This window comes from Myotis yumanensis, unplaced genomic scaffold (assembly GCF_028538775.1).
Source record: "Myotis yumanensis isolate MYYU_CA2020_CCGP unplaced genomic scaffold, mMyoYum1.0.hap1 SCAF_5, whole genome shotgun sequence".
NCBI classification, from domain to species: Eukaryota; Metazoa; Chordata; class Mammalia; order Chiroptera; family Vespertilionidae; genus Myotis; species Myotis yumanensis.
In genome coordinates, this window is record NW_027223756.1 from 33,887,414 (window position 1) to 33,909,888 (window position 22,475).

The following is a 22,475-nucleotide window of genomic DNA, read 5'->3' on the forward strand; positions in this document are numbered from 1 at the left end:
GCCTCTCGTGAACTTGAAATAAGTGTTAGCCTGAACTTCTAATTAACTATCTCCCATATAATTCATGGCTATTGAAATATCCCTTACTTTTATTGCTAGTGATCTAACTCATGAGTATAGCCAGGGATAGGGTAATTCCTAACCCTAGGATAGAATTTGCCCTTTCCAGTTAACTCTATGCCCAATCCCATACTATCTCTAACTACTTCAAAATTTCTCCTAACCTGAGCTAGGCTTTCATTCTACAGAACCGATTATGGGAAATATCCCCATCTGTTCTTTTTTAAAACTCTCTGCTGTTTTGGATACATGAAATTAGGGCTCCTCTCAGACAACCATGTCCATTGTGGGCAAGTCTGGGATTACACTTTCCAGTGGCCTACTTTAAATAGAAGACCAGTTAAAAATCTATTAGCTGCTCCAGACATTGGAGAGCCCAGAAGCCTGAGTTAAAGAGTCCTGTAGTGATTGGAGATCTCAGAAAGAAAGTGATTGGAATAATTGGGATCGGGTGAGTTAACTCAAGAACCAGGATCTGCTTGCATAGCCAGTTTGGTCTCAAGGACCCATGGTGAAATATTAAAGTTCTGAAAAGACCTGAGAAAAACTCATGCTAAAACAGCCTTTCCAACCTCAAAAGCCAATTCAGTGTTTTTATGATATGAATTATTTTTTGGTCTCAAATCTTCTACTTTGATATATAGGCCTGACAAATTCCTTCTGTGCTGTTTTCCTAGTGATGCACACAGTAATCAATTCCTTTTTTGGAACAACGTAAAGAACTATTTCTCTTCCCTCCAGGTGTGGCCTTCTGCTCCAGGATTATTGTACAGTGAATAGCTATGCTTCTGGGCCATTCAAGATAGTTAACAGCTCAGAAGATCCTAGCCCTGGGGCTTCCTATAAAAGGGAGAAACACCTTCAAATTGGGAAATCCCTGCTAGTTTTGCCATGCTAAGCCATCACAATATCCTGAGCACAGTGGGAGCAGCTGCAACGGGAGAGGGCTCCAGATCTGTATTTCAAGCAAATATGCCAGTTGTATGGGAACATGTACAGGACGTGTTAGGTTATTTTGTCTCAGGTCTCAGAAAACGAGGCTGGTTCTTGGCTGGCAGTAAGGTGGAACTGGTATGGTATTTGAAGTTGAATTGGACACTCTCAAGTCACCGTGAGACCTCATAGGAATGTGTGTGATCCAGGAGGGTTTGAATTTCCTCTTTGATGTCAGTTTTTTAAAAAGGCTGGTTTGATTTTAACAATGTTGCCAAAGCCCCCCTCTCTACCCTCACATACACAAAGAGTGCATTGTTCATGTACCCAGTGTACTCTAAATAAGACATCTAATCAGATGCAGTAACCCAGTCTTGCATAAGCCTTGGTTAGAATGTAGTTTTTTGAAACATCTAGGCCAGTAGCCAGAGCGGAATTCTTTAAATGGGACAGATGTCAAGAGAATGGCTGGTCTCCTCTAGTACCCTTCCAGAGAAAAGCAACTCCAAGATTACAATTTCCAGTGGCCTACTTTAAATAGACACTACTCTGACACACAAAATCCAAAAAATATAACTCAGTGAAAATTACAATGCATGATGGTGGCCCAGTGGTTGACCTATTGAGGTGGCTTTATGATACCTTTTACATTCGTGATGGGTTTTAAAGTTAACATTGTACTTTAATGGAAGCTGCTGTGTAAAAAGGTTGTAGAATTATCAAATTTCAGAGGTTTTATATAAAAATATGGAGATACCTCAAGCACCTTAATACAGTTTTTGGGAGGAAAGCGTTCTATTAATTTTTTTTTGGAGTTTATACCAGTACATAAAAAGACTTATTTTCCTTGTAATAGGATATGTACTTATGGAGTGGTTAGTCTAATCTCAACTCTCAGAGAAAATGGAGTCTAGTGGTCTGTACATCTATTTCTAGTTGGATTGTCTTAGGGTTTATGGATAGCAGTTTCCAACATAGTCTTATGGGGGTGGGAGGCAGGCTGGCCTGTGCCTGCATCAATTTTTAGGTCAGAGGGTTGGTGGGTTCAGAGCAAGGCTTGGAATGGGAGCTTATCCACAGCATGAGCTGGGCAGGCCCAAGCCCCTTAAGGGGAGATGAGAGTAATCCCCGGCTTCTGTAGGTTGAGTCTTTAACATGTGTACCATAGTAGAGAATAAACCCCAAGTTTCATGGCTGTGAAGAAAAGAATTATCATCCTGTTTCTGAAACAGCTTATTCCTCAGGGTCAAGCTTTGGGGAGGAGGGAAAAAAACAACAGGAAAAAGTATCTTTATTCTCACATTTAAAGTTTTTCTATGATGATGCATTAACAATACAAAAATATTTTGAATACTACAATGGTCCTTTTTTCTCAAAACTTCCTGCAACACTACACTAGAATACATGATCTTTGGAATCTGAGAAGCCAGTGGCTAAAGTAGGTATTAAAGGCATTTGTTGAAGGGTGTATGTGGGTACAGGGACAGCCCTTTTTCTTTGGATTCAGGCTATGTACGGTGAGGAGGCAAAAAAACAAGTTAAATTTAAAAGATTTTTTTAAAGGCTCAGGGTTGAAGCTTGGCTCATAAATGGGTTAAATTAGGCTGTGGTGAAAACCCAGTGTCTATCCCTAAAGGTTTTCTGGGCTTATTGTTTTGGTTGTAATAGTCCTCATTCCCACAGAACCATAGGAAATCTGAAGCTGGCCTGGTTTCATGCTGAAAGATACTGGCTGTCACAAAAGGTTGTGTTTGCCCTCACCACTGCCCAAGGGGTGGATAAACTGGAAATGGATCCGTAACAAAGGCCCTCAGAATGGGGAGGGATGCACACTGGATTTGGGGCCATAACTTCTTTGAACTATTGACTACAGCCACTAGTAACAGGCCTTGGGGCTTTGATATCAGGGCTTCTTAGGCGATTGAGTTTCTCAGGAATCATTTCCAAGTAATTTGAAGTAGAGAGCCAGATTAAGGTAGTGTCAGGTTTTTCTGTTGCCTAGGGTATAGATTTAAACTAACTTGTTCATCCCATCCACTTATAAGCTCCTGAGAATTCGGCAGGATTCCTCTGGCCCAGCTTAAAAATGGTAGCTAGTTTTTTGTAAAACATGGCTTTTCCAGGCCTTCAAGAGAAAAGCACTGTCATTTTGAGCTTTGTGGTTGTGACCAGGCTTACATGTGTGATAAACCAACTCATTCTTGGTCCATGAAGTGTCTGGTATGGGGAAGGTGTGGCAGTGCAGGGGGAGTGAGGAGGCAGGGTAGAGAAAGCAGCAGAACTCAGGGTAGTCCATCTATGATCTATAGCAGGAAAGGAAGGGAGGCGGGGGCATCTGGCTAACCAGACAGATGGTAAAAAGATGGAGGCTGCCACCGGCACAGGAGATGCCCTTAAATCAAATGACAACACAGATCTGATGCACCACTCGGAGCAGTTTGAATTGATGGCCCCAGGTTCAGGCAGAAGTTGTGCAGCCTCTGAAATCTCCAGCACCTGGACCCTAAGAAGAAGTTAACAGGGCCCCTGATCGGTTTCCACGTGCTTTGGGGCTCTGTTGCTGCTTCTCAAAGAGTGGGTCCCTGGAGGAGGCCAGGTGTCCTGTGCATGCTAGGCTGCCTGCCTCCGAAATTCCTGTTGTTGTACCTGTGTACTCTGCAGGGCACCGCTGGGGGCCCGTGGGGGCCCAGGGAGCTGGGAGGCTGTGTGCCGCAGAGAGACCTGGTGATGTAGGCGCCGGTTCCGCAGGGCTAGCGAGTAGTGCAGTAGGGAAGTGAGGCAGCAGGAGGTATGAGGGTGAGTCCTGAGGGGCTGGGGACCCGGAGCAGCCTAGAGTACTGTCATCGGAAGGAAAGGGGCTGGGGCAGCGGCCTTCTCCGGGTAAGTACCGAATGCATTTCTTTTTCCTCCTAGGAATAGTGAAGAGAGTTATCTGTAAATAGAGGGTGAATTCATAGTCACAAACCACAACCAAAAAATGCTGTCCTTGCACAGGCCTAGCTGACCTCTCATCCCCTCTCCCCAGTACTTGAATGTGCTTATCCTTCAGACCTGAATCAGCACTGCAACTCTGCTGGGCCTGGCCCAGACCTGGGACAGGTGCAGTTTGCCAGCACCACCACATGGTGGCACAAGGACCGTTTGTAGTTGGACCTGTCGGCTGCTTTGTTTTCCAGGAGAGCCTTTGAGCCTCTGCATGTTTGTGGGGCTCAGATCAGCATTAAGGCAAGGGGCTGCAATGCTTGTGGCTTCTTGGGCTGAGTAATCTCAGGGCTCAAAGCTAGGTTAGGCGTGGAGAAGGGGAAACAGAAATGAACAGTGATTCTTTGAGTCTTCTCCTACATTCTTACTATCTTGAGTTCTCTGGACCACAATTTGTCTCTGATTGTGGAATGGGTAAAAGTAGGACCTTCCCTGAGGGACAGGGTTGCCTCCCATCATGTTTATATACACACGCACACACATATTATCCAAGATCTCTCTTTATCCTTTGATAAAGAAGCATGAGGGCACTCTGAGGGGCTGCACAAATATTCCTTAGTCAGTGAACTAACTGCCTAGAGTAGCCTCAGCCTTGGCCATATCAGGCCTGGCATAAACCTAAAACTAGGCAATTTTTAGCCACTTGATAGGCACGCCTTATTTTCATATACACAGGGATATTTTCTGTTATGAGATGAAACCTTTGTATGGTTCTTTGGCTAGGACAGCCCTCCTCTTCTCTCCCTTCCTCTCTAGCCCTCTGGTCTCAGTAGGTACAAAATGGTGAGTCACTTGGCATCCAGGTTACTCATGATATTCTCTATTATAGTTACCTTATTTTTCTTAGATTTACGGGCTCAGACGGATCTCAACTTGAAGTGATGGAGTTGGTTGGCCATTATGACTTTCAGGCCTGAGAGTAGGGGCAGAGGCTACCTGATGAATGGTGTGAGGTTTGGCTACTGAGGACCAGTTGGGCCTAGTTAGCACCAAACCATCATTACCTGAGGATCCTAGGCACCAGAACTACATTCTTGAGTCTGCCTTTCCTTCCCTTCTAGAACATTCTGTCTCTCCCCCTCCTTCCACTTAGATCCAAAAGATCTTCCCTACAAGATGTGTTCAGTATTCATTCCCATTCTTACGAGGCATGGGCTCTTTAATCTGCAGGTATCCTATGGGGCTGGGGAGCCACAGGAAGGCTTATATAAGCCCAGCAGAACATGTGCAGAGTCAAGGAAGCAGCTTGAAGCAAAGGGAAGATGGTGGTGGGGACAAACCCACCTGCACGGACCACACCAATCCGTCTGCTGGTTGAGGCCAAAGCGAGCACGGCATTTCTTAGGCGAGCCAGGGTCTGCTCACAGCCATGCCAGAGGGGCAGAGCAGGGCAGAGGGCGAGCAGGCAGGCAGCAGGGCAGAGCAGGGCCCAGAAAGAAGAGGTAACATCAGTGTTAGCTAGTCACAGATACCCCACAGCCCCCACAGGCAGAGGGCCTCTCCATGGCACAGCCAGCCCCAGTGGGAGCCCTAGCGCCCAGAGTCAAGATATTTGGAAAGGCGGGCACGGCACCCAATTGGGCAGAAGAGGCAGTGGGAAGAATGGTGGGGAAGAGAAGGGACCATATCAGGCTAGCTCCTTTCTCTGGCTTAAGGGGCCACTTGCAGTATGGGAGCTGTGGCAGAAGAATCCAGGGATGCCCATGGGGATCCATATCCAGCCTCTTCTTCCTTAGGGCTGCCTCCACCCCAAAACTCCCTGCCATTTTATTTTTCATTTTTGCGAATGTTCTATCTGCCTGACCCATATCTCCTTGTGCTGTAACTTAAAACATATTCCACACACTTTCTATGTGAAAGTAAAGCCCATTTTGTAACTTCAGAAAAATGGCTGAGGTCTGCCCTGCCCTGGTTGTAGCATGTGGGGACAGCACTGTTGAGAGAGTCATTCATAAATGTGGATCAGAGTTGGGGCAGGAATCTATTCACAGGAAGGAGACTTGCAACAGTGTGTGGGCTCCCTGGGTCCTCTATATAGAGCACTTAGAACCTGCAATGAAAAACAGGGCTTGGGAGTTGGGTACAGTGTGATAGAGAAATTGCTGGGCACCAGCCAGCAGGCTGGGTGATTACTGGGCCTAGGTACGGGGCCTGGCTCAGTCTCCAGACAATCTGCTATCCACCTCAGAACTAACCAGGATGCAGTGTTTGTGTTTAACATGGATCAGACTGTCAGTTCCTCACTAACTTTCCCTGACAGGCAAAGCTGTGAGTAGGGTAGGGTTAGCCAAGGTAGTGGGAGTGTGTTGGCTTCTACTGGTCACCCCTAGGACTTAGTATAGCTGTTCCTAAAGTAGGGATTTGACTTGTGAGATGCCAGGCCGTGTATACAGAGTCGAGGGCCCAGGCATTGAAGGTTCATGGCCAAGTACTCTGCCCCTCCTTCTGGGCTAGAGCAGTGATGTTTGTCACATAGGGACCTGGAGAGGAGCCTCCACTACTGTTGAGGGAAGGCCTCACCTGTGTTGGATTCTTGGTGCTTTTCTCTGGATCGCCTCTTCTTCTTCCCCTGCAGGGAATAAAGGGAAGGATCCTCAGATGTGGGAGGTGGACACTAATCCCAGTGAGCAAATGGCTGGGATACCTGCAGCCTGCTGCCTAGCCTGGCTGTCGCTAGGATTCCAGGCACAGTTTCTTGATTGTAGTTCTTGCTAGGTAACATGGGGCAATTAGGGATTCCTCCTCCCTTTCTCACACTTGTCTCCATTTTGAATGGAAGAGTAACTTCCAGGCCCTTTTCTCCCCTTCTGCTCATGAGCCCTAATCAAATACTGGGAAACAGCCCTGAATGGGAATAGATCCTGGGTAGAAAACAGGACACGGGTCTGCCTCCTGTGTCCCTTGCTTGATCCTCTCCTGAGCTAGCCACGGGAGGCCATGGACCCTCCACCAGTCCACCACCTCCCTCATCTGTGCCTTCAGGACAATATTCCTTTCTTGCTGGGACTGTGGCCCAGGGCATGGAATCTTGAAGGTTCCCCTACCCATCCCTGTGTGTTGTTGGCTACTCACGTAATTGTCCCGCGCTGACCAGCCTGGGTATAGCTGCATGTGCAGCTGCCTCTCCTTGCGGGCCAGCTCATAATACTTGGCCTGCTCTTCCCGTGACAGTGCGTGCCACTGCAAAGGGGAAGGAGGGGCAGATGGGATGTGTAAGGCAATCATCAGGCTTGTACCACCCCTGCCAGCCCACCTTGCCTGTGGCCTCACCCTGCGGCCCAGGATCTGATTGATGGCAGCACTCTCCTTGAGTGTGCATTCTGCAATAACCTTGGCTCTCATCTCCTTCATGTACAGCATGAAGGCATTGAGTGGCTTCTTGATGGTTGGTTTCTTGGCCTCCTTCTCTGCTTTGGATTCTGCCTGCGTCTTCCTGAGGGACACATGTCCAGATCACTTGGGAGTCCCCACATGCCCACCTAATGCTACCACCCTGTAGTGTGTCCATTGCATGTGTAAGTGCATGGATACTAGGGGTTTTTTAGTGAAATTCTGTTGTGTGTGTGTGTGTGTGTGTGTGTGTGTGTGTGTGTGTGTTTCTTAGCTGCTCCAAAATGGGTGACCAGAGTTAAGTATTTGTTCCTTATAGGAATATTGCAGCTAAGTAAGAAAAATATGTGTAAGGACTTCTCAGCCCCTCCCATCTTGGCTCAGACTAAAGCCTTGTTTCTCACTCCACCCAATCCCTCCTGCTTCAGAGCCTCAAAAAACAGTGGCCCGTGGCAATAGCTACAAAACAGTTTGACCAAAGGCTTCCTCTGGCAGCAGGACTTGGGCTTGGTGGAAGAAATGTGTATCCTGGCTGACGAATAGATGGGACCCTGAAGTCTGCCCCCCCCCGCCCCCCCCCCCTCCTCCCCACTCTGTGCCTTTTCACTCACAGGCTTCGATCATAGGGCTGCAGTTCCTGCTTCCCTGAGGGGGGCACAATGGCCGGGTGGGGAATGGCTGCTGGGTGACCAGGTACGCTGGAACCTAGCATCAGGGATGGGTGGGTGAACCTAGAGGCAGGAGGAAGTTGACACTGAGTCAGATGTGTGCAGGACAGACCCTGGCAAACACAGAGGCCCTGCACATTAAACGACAGGTGAACAGATACCCCACCCTCATTGCTTGCATACATGTACACTGATACATACAAATACCTGCTCCCAACACATCACAAAGACATCATTGCAAAAATCTATATATTCATCGTTTAGGTGGTTACTAAATTAAGCCCTACATAGCTTTTGAATCTCTCCCCTTGTCACCACCTGCCCTCACCAGCTCAGCCTCATGAGCCTGTGACTACCCTGTGTGCTTTCTCATTCTCCTGACTCTTCTAGGACTCTCTCCACACAACAGCCAGAATGACCTTTTAAAAACACCTGTGTGCTCCTGACTGTTCTTGCTGAAATTCTCCCTTTGCCTACAGCCCTGCTGACATTTCTAGCCCCATCTTTTCCCCCATTTCCCATCACTTCCCACTTCCAGCCATCCCCTACTACTCAGGAGATGTTAACCCTTTTTATGAAGCTCACTGTGACCCATCAAATCTGGCTGAGGTCTCCTTGGGGCTTCCCCATCACCCACAGGCATAGCCCAATTCAATTGCTGGTGTGCTGTCTATACCTCCTACCCTAGGCGGTGAGCTCCATGGGCTGAAAATGTCTGAATTCCTTGTTCCATACTTAGCATACATCTGTCTCTAAGGGAGTGAGCTAAATAAAGGGCTTACATATACACACGCCTCCCACTTTACTTTCTTGCTGTTGTATGGCTACCACTCTGCCTCTTGCTGCTTACACTGGTGTAGGGCAGGGGGTCCTCAAACTTTTTAAACAGGGGGCCAGTTCACTGTCCCTCAGACCGTTAGAGGGCTGGACTATAGTTAAAAAAAAAAGCTATGAACAAATTCCTATGCACACTGCACATATCTTATTTTGAAGTAAAAAAACGGGAACAAATACAGTATTTGTATTTGCATGTGGCCCGCGGGCCGTAGTTTGAGGACCCCTGGTGTAGGGTCTCTGAGCAGGCCAGATGTTGAAGACACATGTGAAATGCTGCCTCAGCTTGGGTGGAACTCTGTTCTGCCCAGGGATGCAGCAGAGATGAATGCATACAGACCTGCACATGGACTGACTTGCACATGCACAGAGGCAGGAGCTCAAGCACACATGTGCATGTACTGTCCCTGGCTGCTTTGTGATGCTGTGCTGCACAGTTTGGCCTGGGTTTAGAACTCTTGCAGTCCCATTGGCTTCATTCTCAGACACAGGGCAGCAAGGTGCTGCAGAATGACAGACAGACGGATGAACAGACGACTAGCACAGGGCAAGCAGTGGCCTGAACATGGCCTTGTGTGGGCATTGAAGCCTGGGCAACAGAAAGCAGGAGCCTGGCTGCAGGGTAGGGGACTCACCTGGGATAGGGGGCGCCAGGGGCTGCAGTGGGGGCAGGGAAGTGCTGTCTATATCCGCAGGAAGGGGACAGGGGATAGAGAGGAGGGCTGGGCCTGTGGTTGGGAAAGACAGCTGTTAGCAGTCTGGCTACTGGCTCTATATGGGGAAGGACTTCCCTCCATGCTCAGGCCTGACCCATAGATGAGAGACAAATTGGCTTCTGCTTGGACCACTCCAATGTGTGCTTTAAGCATCTGCCACCAGAGGGCAACCTGTGCTGCACCTATTTTCCTCTACAGCAGTGGTTCTCAACCTTCCTAATGCCGCAACCCTTTAATACAGTTCCTCATGTTGTGGTGATCCCCCAATTTCATTGTTACAAATTGAACATAATTAAAGCATAGTGATTAATCACAAAAACAATATGTAATTATATATGTGTTTCCCGATGGTTTTAGGCGACCCCTGTGCAAGGATCGTTCAACCCCCAAAGGGGTCGCGACCCACAGGTTGAGAACCGCTGCTCTACAGGCTAGTACTGGTGCTTAAGGGGTAGAAATGACAGCATTCTTTGGGGAGCCAGCTCAGCAGGCCCCCAGGTCCCCTCCAGCCTAACCTCCTGAAATGAAATGTCCCTGTCAGTACAGGGTTGATATCTGTCCTAGGGCCTTTGCACTTACTGTCGACACTGTCAGGATTGTTCTGCTCACTTTGCCTGCTTCAGCACCTGGTCATCCTAAATGAAAGCCCTTGATATCCCAAACTAGATGAGGTGCCTCTCTGGGTTCCTACAGTCCTGTCAAAGCACTGCTAACAGTGCCTTGTAATTGGCTGGCCACTGTCTGGGTTGTGCACTAGTTAAGAGTGAATACTGTGAGGAGGGGGACCTGAGGATCAGCAAGCTTTAGCAGTGCTTTTCTGGTGCCCAGATCCTTGCCTGGCAAGTTCAAACCTGGGGGTACTCATGGAGGTAGTCATGGTTTGTATTCAGAATGGAACTCTGTCCAAGGAGAATCTAGAAATAGAGGAATCAGCTTAACTTGGATGAAGGGCAAGTAGAAAGGGACAAGTGGGCCTCTAGATTGGGCCTCAGGACCTACCCTGCCTTCCTGGGAAGCCAAGCTTTCCTGATGTTAAGTGATTGCCCCAGGCCAGAGAGGCTAAAGACCTGCCCAAGTCACACTGTGGTTGCTGAGCAAAGGGCCAATTAGCCTGCCAGACCCAACTCAAGCTGAAGACAGGCCTTTTGGCCCACAGTTGGGCCTACTGACTTGGAGTCCAGGCTGGCTTTTCCTGGCCCAGCCTAAATAGGCTCTCCAAGCAGACTGGCCCAGGGCTTAGGCTCAAGCAGGCACAATTAAGGCAAGGAGTGACCCTGGCCCTCAAGCAACTCAGCCAAGGAAGGGTCCAGCCAGCAGTAGGCATTGAGGTGAGTGGGAAGTATCCTCCTACCCACCAGGTAGCTGAGAAGCAACAGCCTCGCTTATGGCCATTCATGCTGTTATCTCCCTGTTCAGGCCTACCTTTTCTTCCTCACATAGATGGCCCTGAACAGTCCAAGGTTCTCTCATTCAAGTCTCAGACAGTGAAGCAGAGTTCAAGGGCGACAGGGCTGGGACCATAGCCTAGTCTCCAGTCTTGCCAAAGGAAATATGTCAGGCTACCTGAGGAATGATAGAGCTGCTGGCCAGCTCTGGTATGTATATAGAACTGGCAGCAGGGTGCTCAGCACAGGATGGAAAAAAAAGGGCAGGTAAGAGTCTAAATCAGGAGGTGCCCCTTTCCCATTGGGCCCACACTCACCAGCTCACAGTGTGGGGGAGCTGTCCCATGCTGCCTGAGGTCAGAGAGTAGAAGCCAGAGAGGTCAGAGGTCTGCAGAGGCCTGTGAACTGCAGTGGAGAGGGCCGAGTAAGTGAGCTAGCCTGACTTGGAGGTCACTTTAGCTAGTTACTGCATTCTAGAGCTTCCTGTGGGGGGCTTCTAAGATCCCACCTTCCATGTTAGGGTACCATACATATGGCTTTGTTCAGGACTACCCCAGTGTGATAACAGTGCTGCATTTACAAGCTAGGGAACCAAAGGCAGAAGGGCTGGGTGACTTGACTGAGGACACTGGCTGGTCAGTGGCAGAGTTGGAGTCATTCAGGAATGGGAAGCCAGGCCTTGCCACTGATAGTCTGCAACTGGGGCCTCTACTGCCCCCTCCCCCCGAGTCTGGGGGAACCTGGCCTGTGGAGCCAGGGTTTCGAGCACCCCCTTTGAGTCAGCAGGTTTCCCACAGTCGACAGTGGCTGATTTCAGAATGACTTTGCCTGAGGCTGAGGTGAATCAGCCATCACAACCACCACTTTCCATTTTCTCACTGGGGGAGGGAACAGCTATAAGTGTTATAGTTAATCAGCTTTACACAAATGCCTGCTCTCATACTGGCATTGGGAGGTCACTCAGGATTTAAGTTTCTACCTCAACTTGAAGCCTTCAAATTCTGACCTGGCACCACCTCCCCCAGCCCTCTGGTACCTCCAAGGTCCCCTGATCCACTTTTCTGGCATCTAGGAGGGCCCCGATTTTGCACAGCACTAGGTTCTCTAGTTGTAAAAAAGGATCCAGCCACCTGTCTCATTGGGCCCCTCCCCATCCCAGATTTGTACCTTGCTTCTGGTTGATGTCGGCCGGTGCAGGTGTGGGGTGTGGACTGCTGAAATGTTCATAGAGAGGAGAGAGTTGGGGGACGCCATGGGCAGGCTGACTGGCCTTGTTGTGCTGAAAAAATGAGGAGGATGGGTGATTGTGGGGAGACCTGAGGCAGGAAGGCACAGGGCTTGGGGCTATAGCTGTGTGTGGGGGCAGCCCAATTGTCAAAGGAAAATGGGGGTGGTCAAAACCACAGTCCTCATAGGAGGGGGTACCACTCAAACCAGGCAGTGTCCAGTGATCCAGCCCTCCTGCCCACCTCCCCCTCCCCAGACTTTGCCCAAGCTATCCCACCTCGGAGAGAGTGTGCACTCAATTCCAGGAGGCATATCTCCCCTGTCCACGAAATTCTTGCTGCCTCCCAGTTTCAGAGATCCTCCGGTTTCTGAGGCCCTATGACTTGCTCACAGCCTCTAGGGCCATACATCAGGATATGGTCTGAGGAGCTGACCTACCCTAGCAGCTTTCTTTCCTCCTCCAGCACCCAGACTAGGGGTCCTGACTTTGACCTTCTGTACCACCTCAGGCTTAATAGGATTTGTTGACACAGGCAAGAGCCCCCGCTCAGCCCTCTAACTCAGGGGAGGGGCTAAGTGGGGCCAGGCTTCCCCCAGGGCCAACCCACCCAACCCCACACTTCCTGTTTGCTCACACCACAGGACTCTTACTTTTCATACTAGTCACATGGATCTGTCATGAGATGACTCAGTCAGGCTGAGATGGGGGCTCCCCATGCGACCCAGGCATAGGGAGTGGTTGCTCAGGGCCAAGGCCCAGCTCTGCATATCCTGAGCACACATCTGTACGGGCCAAGGCTCTGGAGACATCATCTACAACTGAGGCCCAACTTCCACTCAGGAAAGTCCATCTGTGGGGATGCTGGGAGCACTGATGAGTGACTTCTGATCCATGGCACAGAAGGAATGGGACATCTCTGGGGCAAGACAATAATGAGAGGTTGTGGCCCTGTGGGTGAAATCTCCCACTAGTGGAATTTAGCCAGACTCCTTAACATCTCGGCACAGGTCTCTCAGCACTGGCTGTTGGGGTCCAGGGTGAGGCTACAGGGAAGATGGGGTATGAACTGCATAGAGTCAAAGTGTGAGTTTACCAGGTGGGCACAGGCTCCCATACCTCCCAGCAACAGTCCTGGCCTCCATCTTTCCTACATTCCTGCCTCCATGGAAGCTTGAGGCTGGGCTATAAACTGCAAACTTCCCCTCAGGGCTTAGGGAAGGTACTGTCACTGCCACCTATCAGTCTCCTGCTCATCTGCCCACCAGGAGCAACCTTACATCCCAGAGCTAATTAGCCTTCCTTTTGTCCTCAGGCAGACGGGTAGATGTCCCAATAGCATTGGCTCCTCCTTTGCAAATGGTATATATGGCATCATAGCACCTTCCTGAGTTCGATGCCTTAACTCTGACTGGAGCCTTCCTGGCCTCCTTGGGCAGGGCAGGTGAGCCTCCTTCTGTCACTCCCAGGGAGGGCTCTCTGCTGTGAACTTGAGGAAGAGTGGGCCAACCATGTTCAGATCCTTTTTCTAACATTTGTGGCCTTCAAGAACTTATTACAATATCTGACCATACATTTCCTTGTAAAATGGAGATGATCAGAGGGTTGTTGTGAGGATAAAACCAGACAGTACCCAAGAGCTCAATTACTTAGGTGTCAGGCAATGAGGAAGGGACATGTAGGAAGCCCCTTTTTCATCCTACAGAGCCTTCACAGGTGCAGAGGAAATGCTACTCATAGTGTTTCCCTAGCCCTCAGGTGCTGGTCCCCACACAGGCCAGACACTTAGGCCTGATATGCCAAGTGCGGGTGGAGGGTTGAGGGGAGGCGAGTGTTGCCTGGAGATGGCAGGCATGCCTGGCAGCCCACTGGCAGCATCACCTGGGGAGGGTAATGGTAGCACCATTCAGTCCCCAGGCCTTGAGTGCTGTGACTTTCCTGTTGCTGTTCTGAGGCCAGGTTTCCTGGGGGAGTCTTGTGCCAATCTCAGGCTTTCTTTTGTTTCCAGCACTGAGCTCAGACATAACTGTGACAGTCTGGGAGTATGTGTGGGAATGGAAGGTGGGATGTAGGATCACTGGGTCTGCAGGTGGCTGGAAAGAGGAGTGGGCTGGGACAGCTGTGGGGTATGTGGATGCATGTGAAATCCTTCATATACTGAGTGCCAGGCACTATGCCAAACACTTTGCAAGCCCAGTCTCATTCCTATCAGGGTACCCACTGGCTCTCATTTCTCACATCTGTAAATTCTCCCCCAGCTACTACCTCATGTTTCAATCCCCCTTTTATTGAAAACCTCAACAGATCTGTCCACATTCACTTGTCTAGTTCTCAGCTCTCATCCTCTCTTCAACCTAGCTAGTCTCTTGCCCTATCACTTCGCCAGATGACTGTTGCCAATATCTCCATGACTTCCATGTTGCTGATCTTAGTGGTCACTTCTCAGTCTTCATGTTATCTTCATGTCATCTCAGCAGCATTGGACACACTGATCTCTTCCTCCTCCTCGAAACAGTTTCTTCATTAGTCTTCCACAATGGAATTCCACACTTACCTGATTTTTCTCCAACTTCACAGGCTATTCCTCAGCTTTGGTTCCATCTCATTCTCTTCTTGACCTGACCCACAATTGGCCTTCAGCTCACTCCCAGGGTGCTCTCATCCATGGCTTTAAGCATCTTCATCTGATGACTCCACATTTATATCTCCAGTGCTAACTTCTCCTAGGAACTCCCCTCTCCAAATGCTTACTCATAAACTCTACTCAGAGGTCTAAAATGCTACCCAGACTCAATATGTCCAAAGCAAAACCTTTGACTTTCTGCCCCAAATGCTCCTTTCCATCTTCCTCAATTAATGGCTACTCCATTCTTCCAGATGATCAGACCAAATACCTTGGAGTTATCCTTGACTCTTCATTTTCTCTCACACCCATATCCAGTTTGTCAGCAAATCCTAATGGCTCTACTTTCAAAATATACCTAGAAAACAACCATTTCCTCCTGATCCCCCACCAAGTCCATGCTACAGCCACTTCTCACCTGAATGACTGCAGTAGCCTCCTGCCCCCTCAGCCAGGCCTCCGTCTGGCAGCCACATAAATCAGATCACATCCTCCTCTGCCTCAAGCCTCTAATTGCCTTACCTGGGCCTACAAAGCTCTACACGATTAGGCCCCCTCTCCATCTCTAACCCTATTACCTTGCCCTCTCTTCCTCACACTCTATGCCAAGGACTTCCCATAGGTACTTCGGCCTCCAACCTCCTTCTCTAGTTACTCCAGTGATAATTTTTTGTTGTTGTTTTAAATATATTTTACTGATTTTTAAAAAAATATATATTTTATTGATTTTCCACAGAGAGGAAGGGAGAGGGACAGAGAGCTAGAAACATCGATGAGAGAGAAACATCGATCAACCGCCTTCTGCACACCCCCAACTGGGGATGTGCCCGCAACCAAGGTACATGCCCTTGATTGGAATTGAACATGGGACCCCCTAGTCCGCAGGCCAACGCTCTATCCACTGAGCCAAACCGGTCAGGGCTTATTGATTTTTTACAGAGAGGAAGGGAGAGGGATAGAGAGTTAGAAACATCGATGAGAAAGAAACATCGATCAGCTGCCTCCTGCACACCTCCCACTGGGGATGTGCCTGCAACCAAGGTACATGCCCTTGACCAGAATCGAACCTGGGACCTTTCAGTCTGCAGGCCGACGCTCTATCCACTGAGCCAAACCGGTTAGGGCTCCAGTGATAATTTTTAAGTGTACCATGATGTGAAGTGAGTGAGTTGGGAAGCTCATCTCAAGGTTTACTGACCTTTTACTGATATTTTCACTATGGGATCCTGGGCCAGTTTGCCCCTTGTAAAAGAAGGATGAGAATATCAGCCCTGCCTATCTCACTGGTCACAGATGCAAAAACCCGGCTTTATAAAATTTTTAGGAGCTGGAACCGAGGGCTTATGAAGGTAGGAAGCTACCTGGAAACCTCTGGGGCCTTTTGATCCTGATAGGTTCCTAGGGTAGTGGTAGCCAGACAGCATTAACCCCGACTAGGCTTCATGAAAGTCAGGAGACTGAGCCTCAGGGTCTACTCCCTCAAGAACCTGGGACCCTGGTGGCAGTCATTCCACCATTCACTGCCTGAGAGCACAAATGCCTGGTGCCCTGGCCCAAAGGGTGGAATGGACACCCTCTACACCACAGGGGACTTTTGAGTCTAAGATCTTGCTTCCGAGAAGACCCTGACATCCAGCCCTGGCTCTGGCGCTTTGGCACTCAGGGCTGTAAGCCTGGCTTCTGGGTGAGCAGCTCTGACACTGGGAAGTCTTAGGAGCAGAGCCTAAGACTTCCAAGGTGCCAGCTCTAGGAAGAGAGTTCCAGAGTCCCACTCTGCCCGGTTGGGGCGGAGGGGTGTTGGCTCCACAGCAAGCTTCTGGGCAAACCACCCTCCCTGAGGAGGGCTAGAGCTGACCCTCCTTGGCCAGGCTGGTTAAGCCCTAGGTTGCAGCACAGCTCAGGCTAGGCCTAGGAAACCACAGAATTCAGCTCAGCCTACAGCCTCTGGCCTAGTATGTATGTGTGTGACAGGAGCAGTGGGGTGGGGCGTGGGGCGTTGCCTGGTGGACAAAGGGTTCATCCTGTCTACCAGCCTTCCCTGGGAACTAGGGAAAAGCCTCATTAAACAGGAGCCTGCAGCCAAAGCACAGGAGAAGTGCCAGGTGGGCAGGGGTAGGGCAGAGCCTGCCAGCAGCTGGAGGCCCTGAGGTGGCCAGGGCTCCAGGGTAGGGCATTAAGGGCCTGGCCAGTCCTTCCCACGTTCATGCAGGCTGCCCTTCGGCCTCACTCTCCAACCCCCTCCATGCCTAGTGGTGGTAGCCAGGGGGAGCTGTCTGGCACAGGGCCCAGTGTCTCATACCCTTTTCAGCCAGTGGAACGTCCCGCTCCACGGCCTCAGCACAAGGTTGTCCCAGGGCCAGGCTGCCCAGACAACAGGGTGGGGTTGCCTGAGGCTTGGTGTTGTGTATGGAAGCCTAGTGACATGAGCTCCTCTCCTCTCCTTTACCTGGTGTTGACTGTGCCCAGCCTCCAAGGAAAGGAGGCCTGGGTCAATTGTCCCCACCAGGTCCTGAGCATCGTGGTGGTGCAAACTCATCTTTCTTACCTCTGAGGGCAGTGTGTTGAGCACAGAACTGGACACTCATTAAGTGCTCACAGCAGGGTAGACTGTATAAATCAGGGGTCCTCAAACTTTTTAAACAGGGGGGGGCCAGTTCACTGTCCCTCAGACTGTTGGAGGGCCGCACTATAGTTTAAAAAAAAACTATGAACAAATTCCTATGCACACTGCACATATCTTATTTTGAAGTAAAAAAAAACAAAAACGGGAACAAATACAATATTTGTATTTGCATGTGGCCCGCGGGCCGTAGTTTGAGGACCCCTGGTATAAATGAATGAAAGACTCAATAGCAGTCCATAATCCTTGATCAGAACACTTCAGGACCCCTACTCTTGTTCTTTGCCTTTGCCTGCAGTGCCCCCTTCCCCGAGAACCCCTCCCTCCAGACTCCAAGACAGATCCAGCACTCAAACCCTGGGGCTGGGAGGCTATGTCTGCTACAGTCTCAGCAGAGGTGGTCCTTCCTGCTGCTGCATTGCTCTTACTGCTCTTCCCATGCCGAACTCAAAATCATGTCCCAGAGGTGGTCCTCATCCTTCTGGGATATTTTCATTAGCTCATGGCTGGAAATTCCTTACTGCGGTGCCCCAGCATGCCCTCCTCTTCTTGAGCAGGCTGGAGCCAGGAAGGGGCCCAAGGGCAGGGCTGGGCAGGCACAGGTGGAAATGAGGGACTCCTGAGGTAGATCTCCTCTGCTCTGAAGTTGAGCTTGGGCCTGGCTGGCTGGCTTCCCCTCCTCCCTTCCTAACCCCCCTTAACTTCCTGCAGGCTCAGGTGAAAAATAAACACAGTCGGCATTTTCCCTGCAGACCGCAGCGGTCTGCTCACAGGCTGTGCGCACCCTGAGAGCCCTTGCCACCGCTAGCAGAGAAACTCCCTCGCCTCTGACGGTTGACTCTGAAAACCCCCAAACGCTTGAGCCCCACAACACTTTCCCAGTGAAGAAAGTTGCTGCTTCCTCTGCCCTCAAGACAGGTTGAGGAGCATGTGGGGCTGACCAGGTTCTCCCAAGAAGGCCTCCCTGTGGCAGAGGCTGTGTCAGGAAAAACATCCACCCCTTACCACCACCCCCCACATACACCAGAATTCTTAGTTGGTTGCTATTGGCAGACACAGTTGATCAAGATATATTTACTAAGCTCCTACTATGTGCCATGCAAAAGAATGTTCCAGGCTGAGAGAACAACATCTGTTAATGACAGGTGAGTGTTTACCATGTGCTAGGTATAGCTCTGAGCACCTTACAGAGTTCAACTCATACTCCTAAAACAAACCTATATCGGTATAATTACTATTCCCATGATGAGGAAAGTTGGGCACAGAGAGGTTATATAGCTTGCTCAAGGTCACACAGTAAGTGGCAGAGCTGGGATTCTACCCACTCTACTGCAAAGGTTCTATGGCTATCATGGACAGAACAAGGGGGAATAGAGAAGGGAGTCCCAGTCCTAAAGCCAATGTCCCCCTTCTCCAGCCTGGTTGGTCAGAGTTACCAGAGCCAGTGATTCCCTGATCCTAAAAATGTTCCAGCAGGTTCCTGTTATTGGGGTTCTGGCCACACCCCTGCCTGCCTGCAGGTGATCAATGGACATGGCCCCCAGAGTCCTAGCCCACATCACTATGGCACAGCGACATCCCAGCCATGCCCTGCTTGCTGCTCAGGCCTACACTTCTCCTACCAGGTGCCCAGCTCTTCCTCTTAGCACCTTTACCTATCCCTTTCTCCCTCCTCTCACAACTTCCTGTACTTCCTTCTGCTCTTTGCCAGGCTGGCTCCTCATGCTGACCTCAGGCTAAGGGTTACTTCCTTGGAAAGGACCATGACTTGTGTGGGGTTCCAAAAGCCCAGCATGCAGAGATGCCCCTTGGTCAGAGGTCAGCCTGGGGAGCCTGGAAGACAGAATTGGCTGGTAAATCATCTTTTCCTGTCAGGTTCTGAGCATAGTCGCTAAGACTTGTTGAATGAAGGCCGCTTGAATCCCCATGCTCCTGAGAATCTTTGCATGCCTCACTCACTCATCTGCCAGGAGCTGACTTCAGTCTCTCAGCTCCTGGCTCGTGGGGGTTCCCAATGCCTGCTGTGGAGCTAGGGAGAGGTCCTTGGGGACAAGCCCTGAGAAGGAGTCTCAGATCCACACCTTGAGCCTCTGTTCCTTAATGGCAGGGCCTGACCAGACAGAAAGGTGGGCTATTGATAGTTACTGTTCTCTCCACCAAGGCACATAAAAGAAATCAACAATAATAAAAGTGTAATATGCTAATTAGACCAGACGTCCTTTGGGACGAAGCTGCGGCGGCGGGGGGCCAAGGCAGAGGCAGCTGCCGTGGTGGTGGGGGCTGAGCCCCCTGCACGAATTTCATGCATCGGGCCTCTAGTAGTATAAATGTCACATGTGATGCCAGACAGCCACTCTCATCTCTCCCCTCCTTTCACTGCTCCAGCTACTGAGGGCTGCTGGCCCTGAGGGCCATGCCGTTTCCTCTGCCGGGAGAACTCTCCCCTCCTCTTGGCTTATCCAATTCCCATCCATCTTTCAGGACTCATCATAAAGGAGACTTCTTTCTGGAAGCCTTTCCTACCCTCCCCATTTGAGCAGGAGTCCCCTGCTAAGGCCCACCGACTATAGCACTGACTTGGCTTTGCTATAAGTGTCTGTCTTCATGCCTTCCCTGAGGTCTGAGATCATACCCTGCACTATCCCTATTATGTAAATTAAAGCTAGGCCCTCAAAGTTGGGTCTCTAGCACTGTGGATGGGTGCCCCACCCAGTGTAAGCCAGTGTTTAGAGAGAATGTGCCAGCACTGGACAGAGCACCTTGGTGGAGCTGGGCACAGGGTCAGTAGCTCACAGGAAGATGGGAGGAGTTGAGGCCAATGCTTAGAGTCAGGGACATCCTGCCTGGTACCTGAGACCCTGAACTTCCTCCTACCCTGACTTTTGCCTGCCTGCAATACCTCTGGGAGTCAGAATGACCAGACAGAGCCAGGGCCGCCACTAGTTCAAATGGTACCTTTGTGCTAATTAGAAAAAGTACCCTTTCCTCTGAGACACCCAGGCCCATGCCAGGACACATGATTTGGGGGAGCATACTGCAGCCTGGGTTTCATTTCCTTGGCCCAAATACCTAATGATTTTGGTTCTATCATAGTAGCCCTGCTCAAAAGGCCCCCTCCAGTTCACTTCTCTCCCCCACATTGCAAAGAGCCAGGCTTGCCAGCTCTGAGCCAGGCTTCATCCATAGCCTGGCCCTGAGCATCTATTTACTCTGGCCTCAATCAGTTCTTCTGGGCTCCTCTCCCAGCTCCAGGCAACCCCACAGCTCCCTCAGACTTCGTGTCTGGAGCTGGGGTCCACTGTCCAGTGCCACTGGTGCTTAAATTAAGGGCTAAGGATTTTGGCCAGTTGCTGAGTGGGAAGCTCCCCCAAGTCCTGGGACCATGAGAATGAACTCCCCAGAGGGAGACAGATACCCCAAAATCTTCCAAAGGGGACTCCCTGCATATTAAGTGGGCCTCAATTTGTGGACTCCTCCAGACCCCACCTCTGCAGATATACCCCCAGCTGGGCTCATGCCCTTTTATCCTCAGCCCCCGCTCTGAGCCCTGCTGCCCAGGACATGGTGCTCTCCAGAGGACAGCCCGAAAGCTCCCCACCCACATCATACTGGACGTCTTGTGCCAGACGCCCACCCCAGACCACGGAGCCGTGGCCGAATCGTCTGTGGAGCTACAGGGCTGGAGGTTGGCTGGGCCACACCCTCGTGGACCAGGAGGCTTTGGTCCTGCCTACCAGCACAGGACTGTTGCCATGGTTGCACAGAGCCCTGCCAGGTGCGTGTGACCAGTCCACCAGCTGCCTGGCCTCGACATCAGATAACGGGGCCCTGCCACAGCAGAGGTGAGGACTGGGTTTCTGCATGCAGCCTTGGCAAACCACAGGCCTGCTCTAGACCCAGCCCAGCCGAGGCACCCTCGGAGCTAGCTGAGCCTCGTGAGCTGAGTGGCCTGGCCCACAGCCTCCAGTGGTTTCTATGCATTCGTTTGTGTTTTCCTTCCTCCTCATTGAGGTGAACGCCCCTCAGGACAGGATGTTTTTAGAGGAAAATACAAGCTTCCGGGAGCTGCTGCAGCGAGCTGCTAGCTGATGCTACTGACACATTGTCTGGGGACTCTGCAGCAGCCCCGAGGCTGGGCACCTCCCATCCCCAGGTAGTCACTCACTGGGTAGTTGCCCAGCCATCCAAGAGCCCACTGTGGCAGAGGCAGGCCAGGACTCAACCTAAGAGCTCAGCCTGTCTTTAGCAGTAGGGAAAGCAAGGCTCTGGGGAAGGAGGCATTTGAGGAGCTCAGAGATTTTGGTCCCCTGGGAGCAAAACCATAAGGCTTTGTAGAAAAGGCAGGAAGAAACCAGCAGAGGTACAGGTTTAGAGATAGCAGCCCCCACTACTAAAAGCTGACTGTGTGCCTTAGCACCTTGCAGGGTTCTGTTCCCCACCAAAGTCCCACCAGTCTTCCCAACCACTGTGTGACTGTGCAGATTTTGCAGGTGGGGAAAGGGAAGCCCAGAGAGGTTCAACAACTTGCCTGAGGTCTCTCAGCAAGTAGTGACAGATCTGGATTTGAATCCAGCCCTTTGGGGTTCCTGGCCAAAGATCTTTACCACCCGGCAACAGACCTCACAGACTATCTGGTAGTGTGCCAGCATGGAGACCAAGGAGCCAGCGGTTCTCAAATTCTACTCTTCCCCACACTGGGTCTCTAGCCCACTGGGGAGCTGGGACCACCAATTCTGCCAGCAACTCCTTGCCAAGAACCTTTCTTGGAACAAACTGACTGGAAGCTTGGCTCTGACCTCCACCTAGCCTTATGTGAAGGGTGCCATGACCCTGTCCTTGAATGATTTAGGTTCTATCATAAAGGACTAAAGCAGTGGTTCTCAACCTGTGGGTCGAACGACCCTTTCACAGGGGTCGCCTAAGACCATCGGAAAACACATATATAATTACATATTGGTTTTGTGATTAATCACTATGCTTTAATTGTGTTCAATTTGTAACAATGAAAATACATCCTGCATATCAGATATTTACATTACGATTCATAACAGTAGCAAAATTACAGTTATGAAGTAGCAACGAAAATAATTTTATAGTTG

The 22,475-nt window shown here is 50.4% G+C and overlaps 1 protein-coding gene across 3 annotated transcripts in view; it reads right to left on the reverse strand.

Annotated features, from left to right (window-relative positions):
• Nucleotides 1-2,269: 2,269 nt before the first annotated feature.
• TCF7 (transcription factor 7) overlaps nt 2,270-22,475 on the reverse strand; it is a 34,633-nt gene continuing 14,427 nt past the window's right edge. Inside the window, exons 4-11 of one of the 3 annotated variants that reach the window (XM_070414996.1) lie at nt 12,076-12,187; nt 11,226-11,313; nt 9,443-9,535; nt 7,917-8,036; nt 7,246-7,408; nt 7,048-7,155; nt 6,496-6,544; nt 2,270-3,902 (exon numbers count right to left, since the gene is read on the reverse strand). In XM_070414996.1, coding sequence (XP_070271097.1) covers nt 3,823-3,902; nt 6,496-6,544; nt 7,048-7,155; nt 7,246-7,408; nt 7,917-8,036; nt 9,443-9,535; nt 11,226-11,313; nt 12,076-12,187 — 813 coding nt within the window. In that variant the 3' untranslated portion in view covers nt 2,270-3,822. Of the gene's footprint in view, nt 3,926-6,495; nt 6,545-7,047; nt 7,156-7,245; nt 7,409-7,916; nt 8,037-9,442; nt 9,536-11,225; nt 11,314-12,075; nt 12,188-22,475 lie in introns of all 3 variants that reach the window. The other 2 variants (XM_070414998.1, XM_070414999.1) reach the window with 2 other exon arrangements.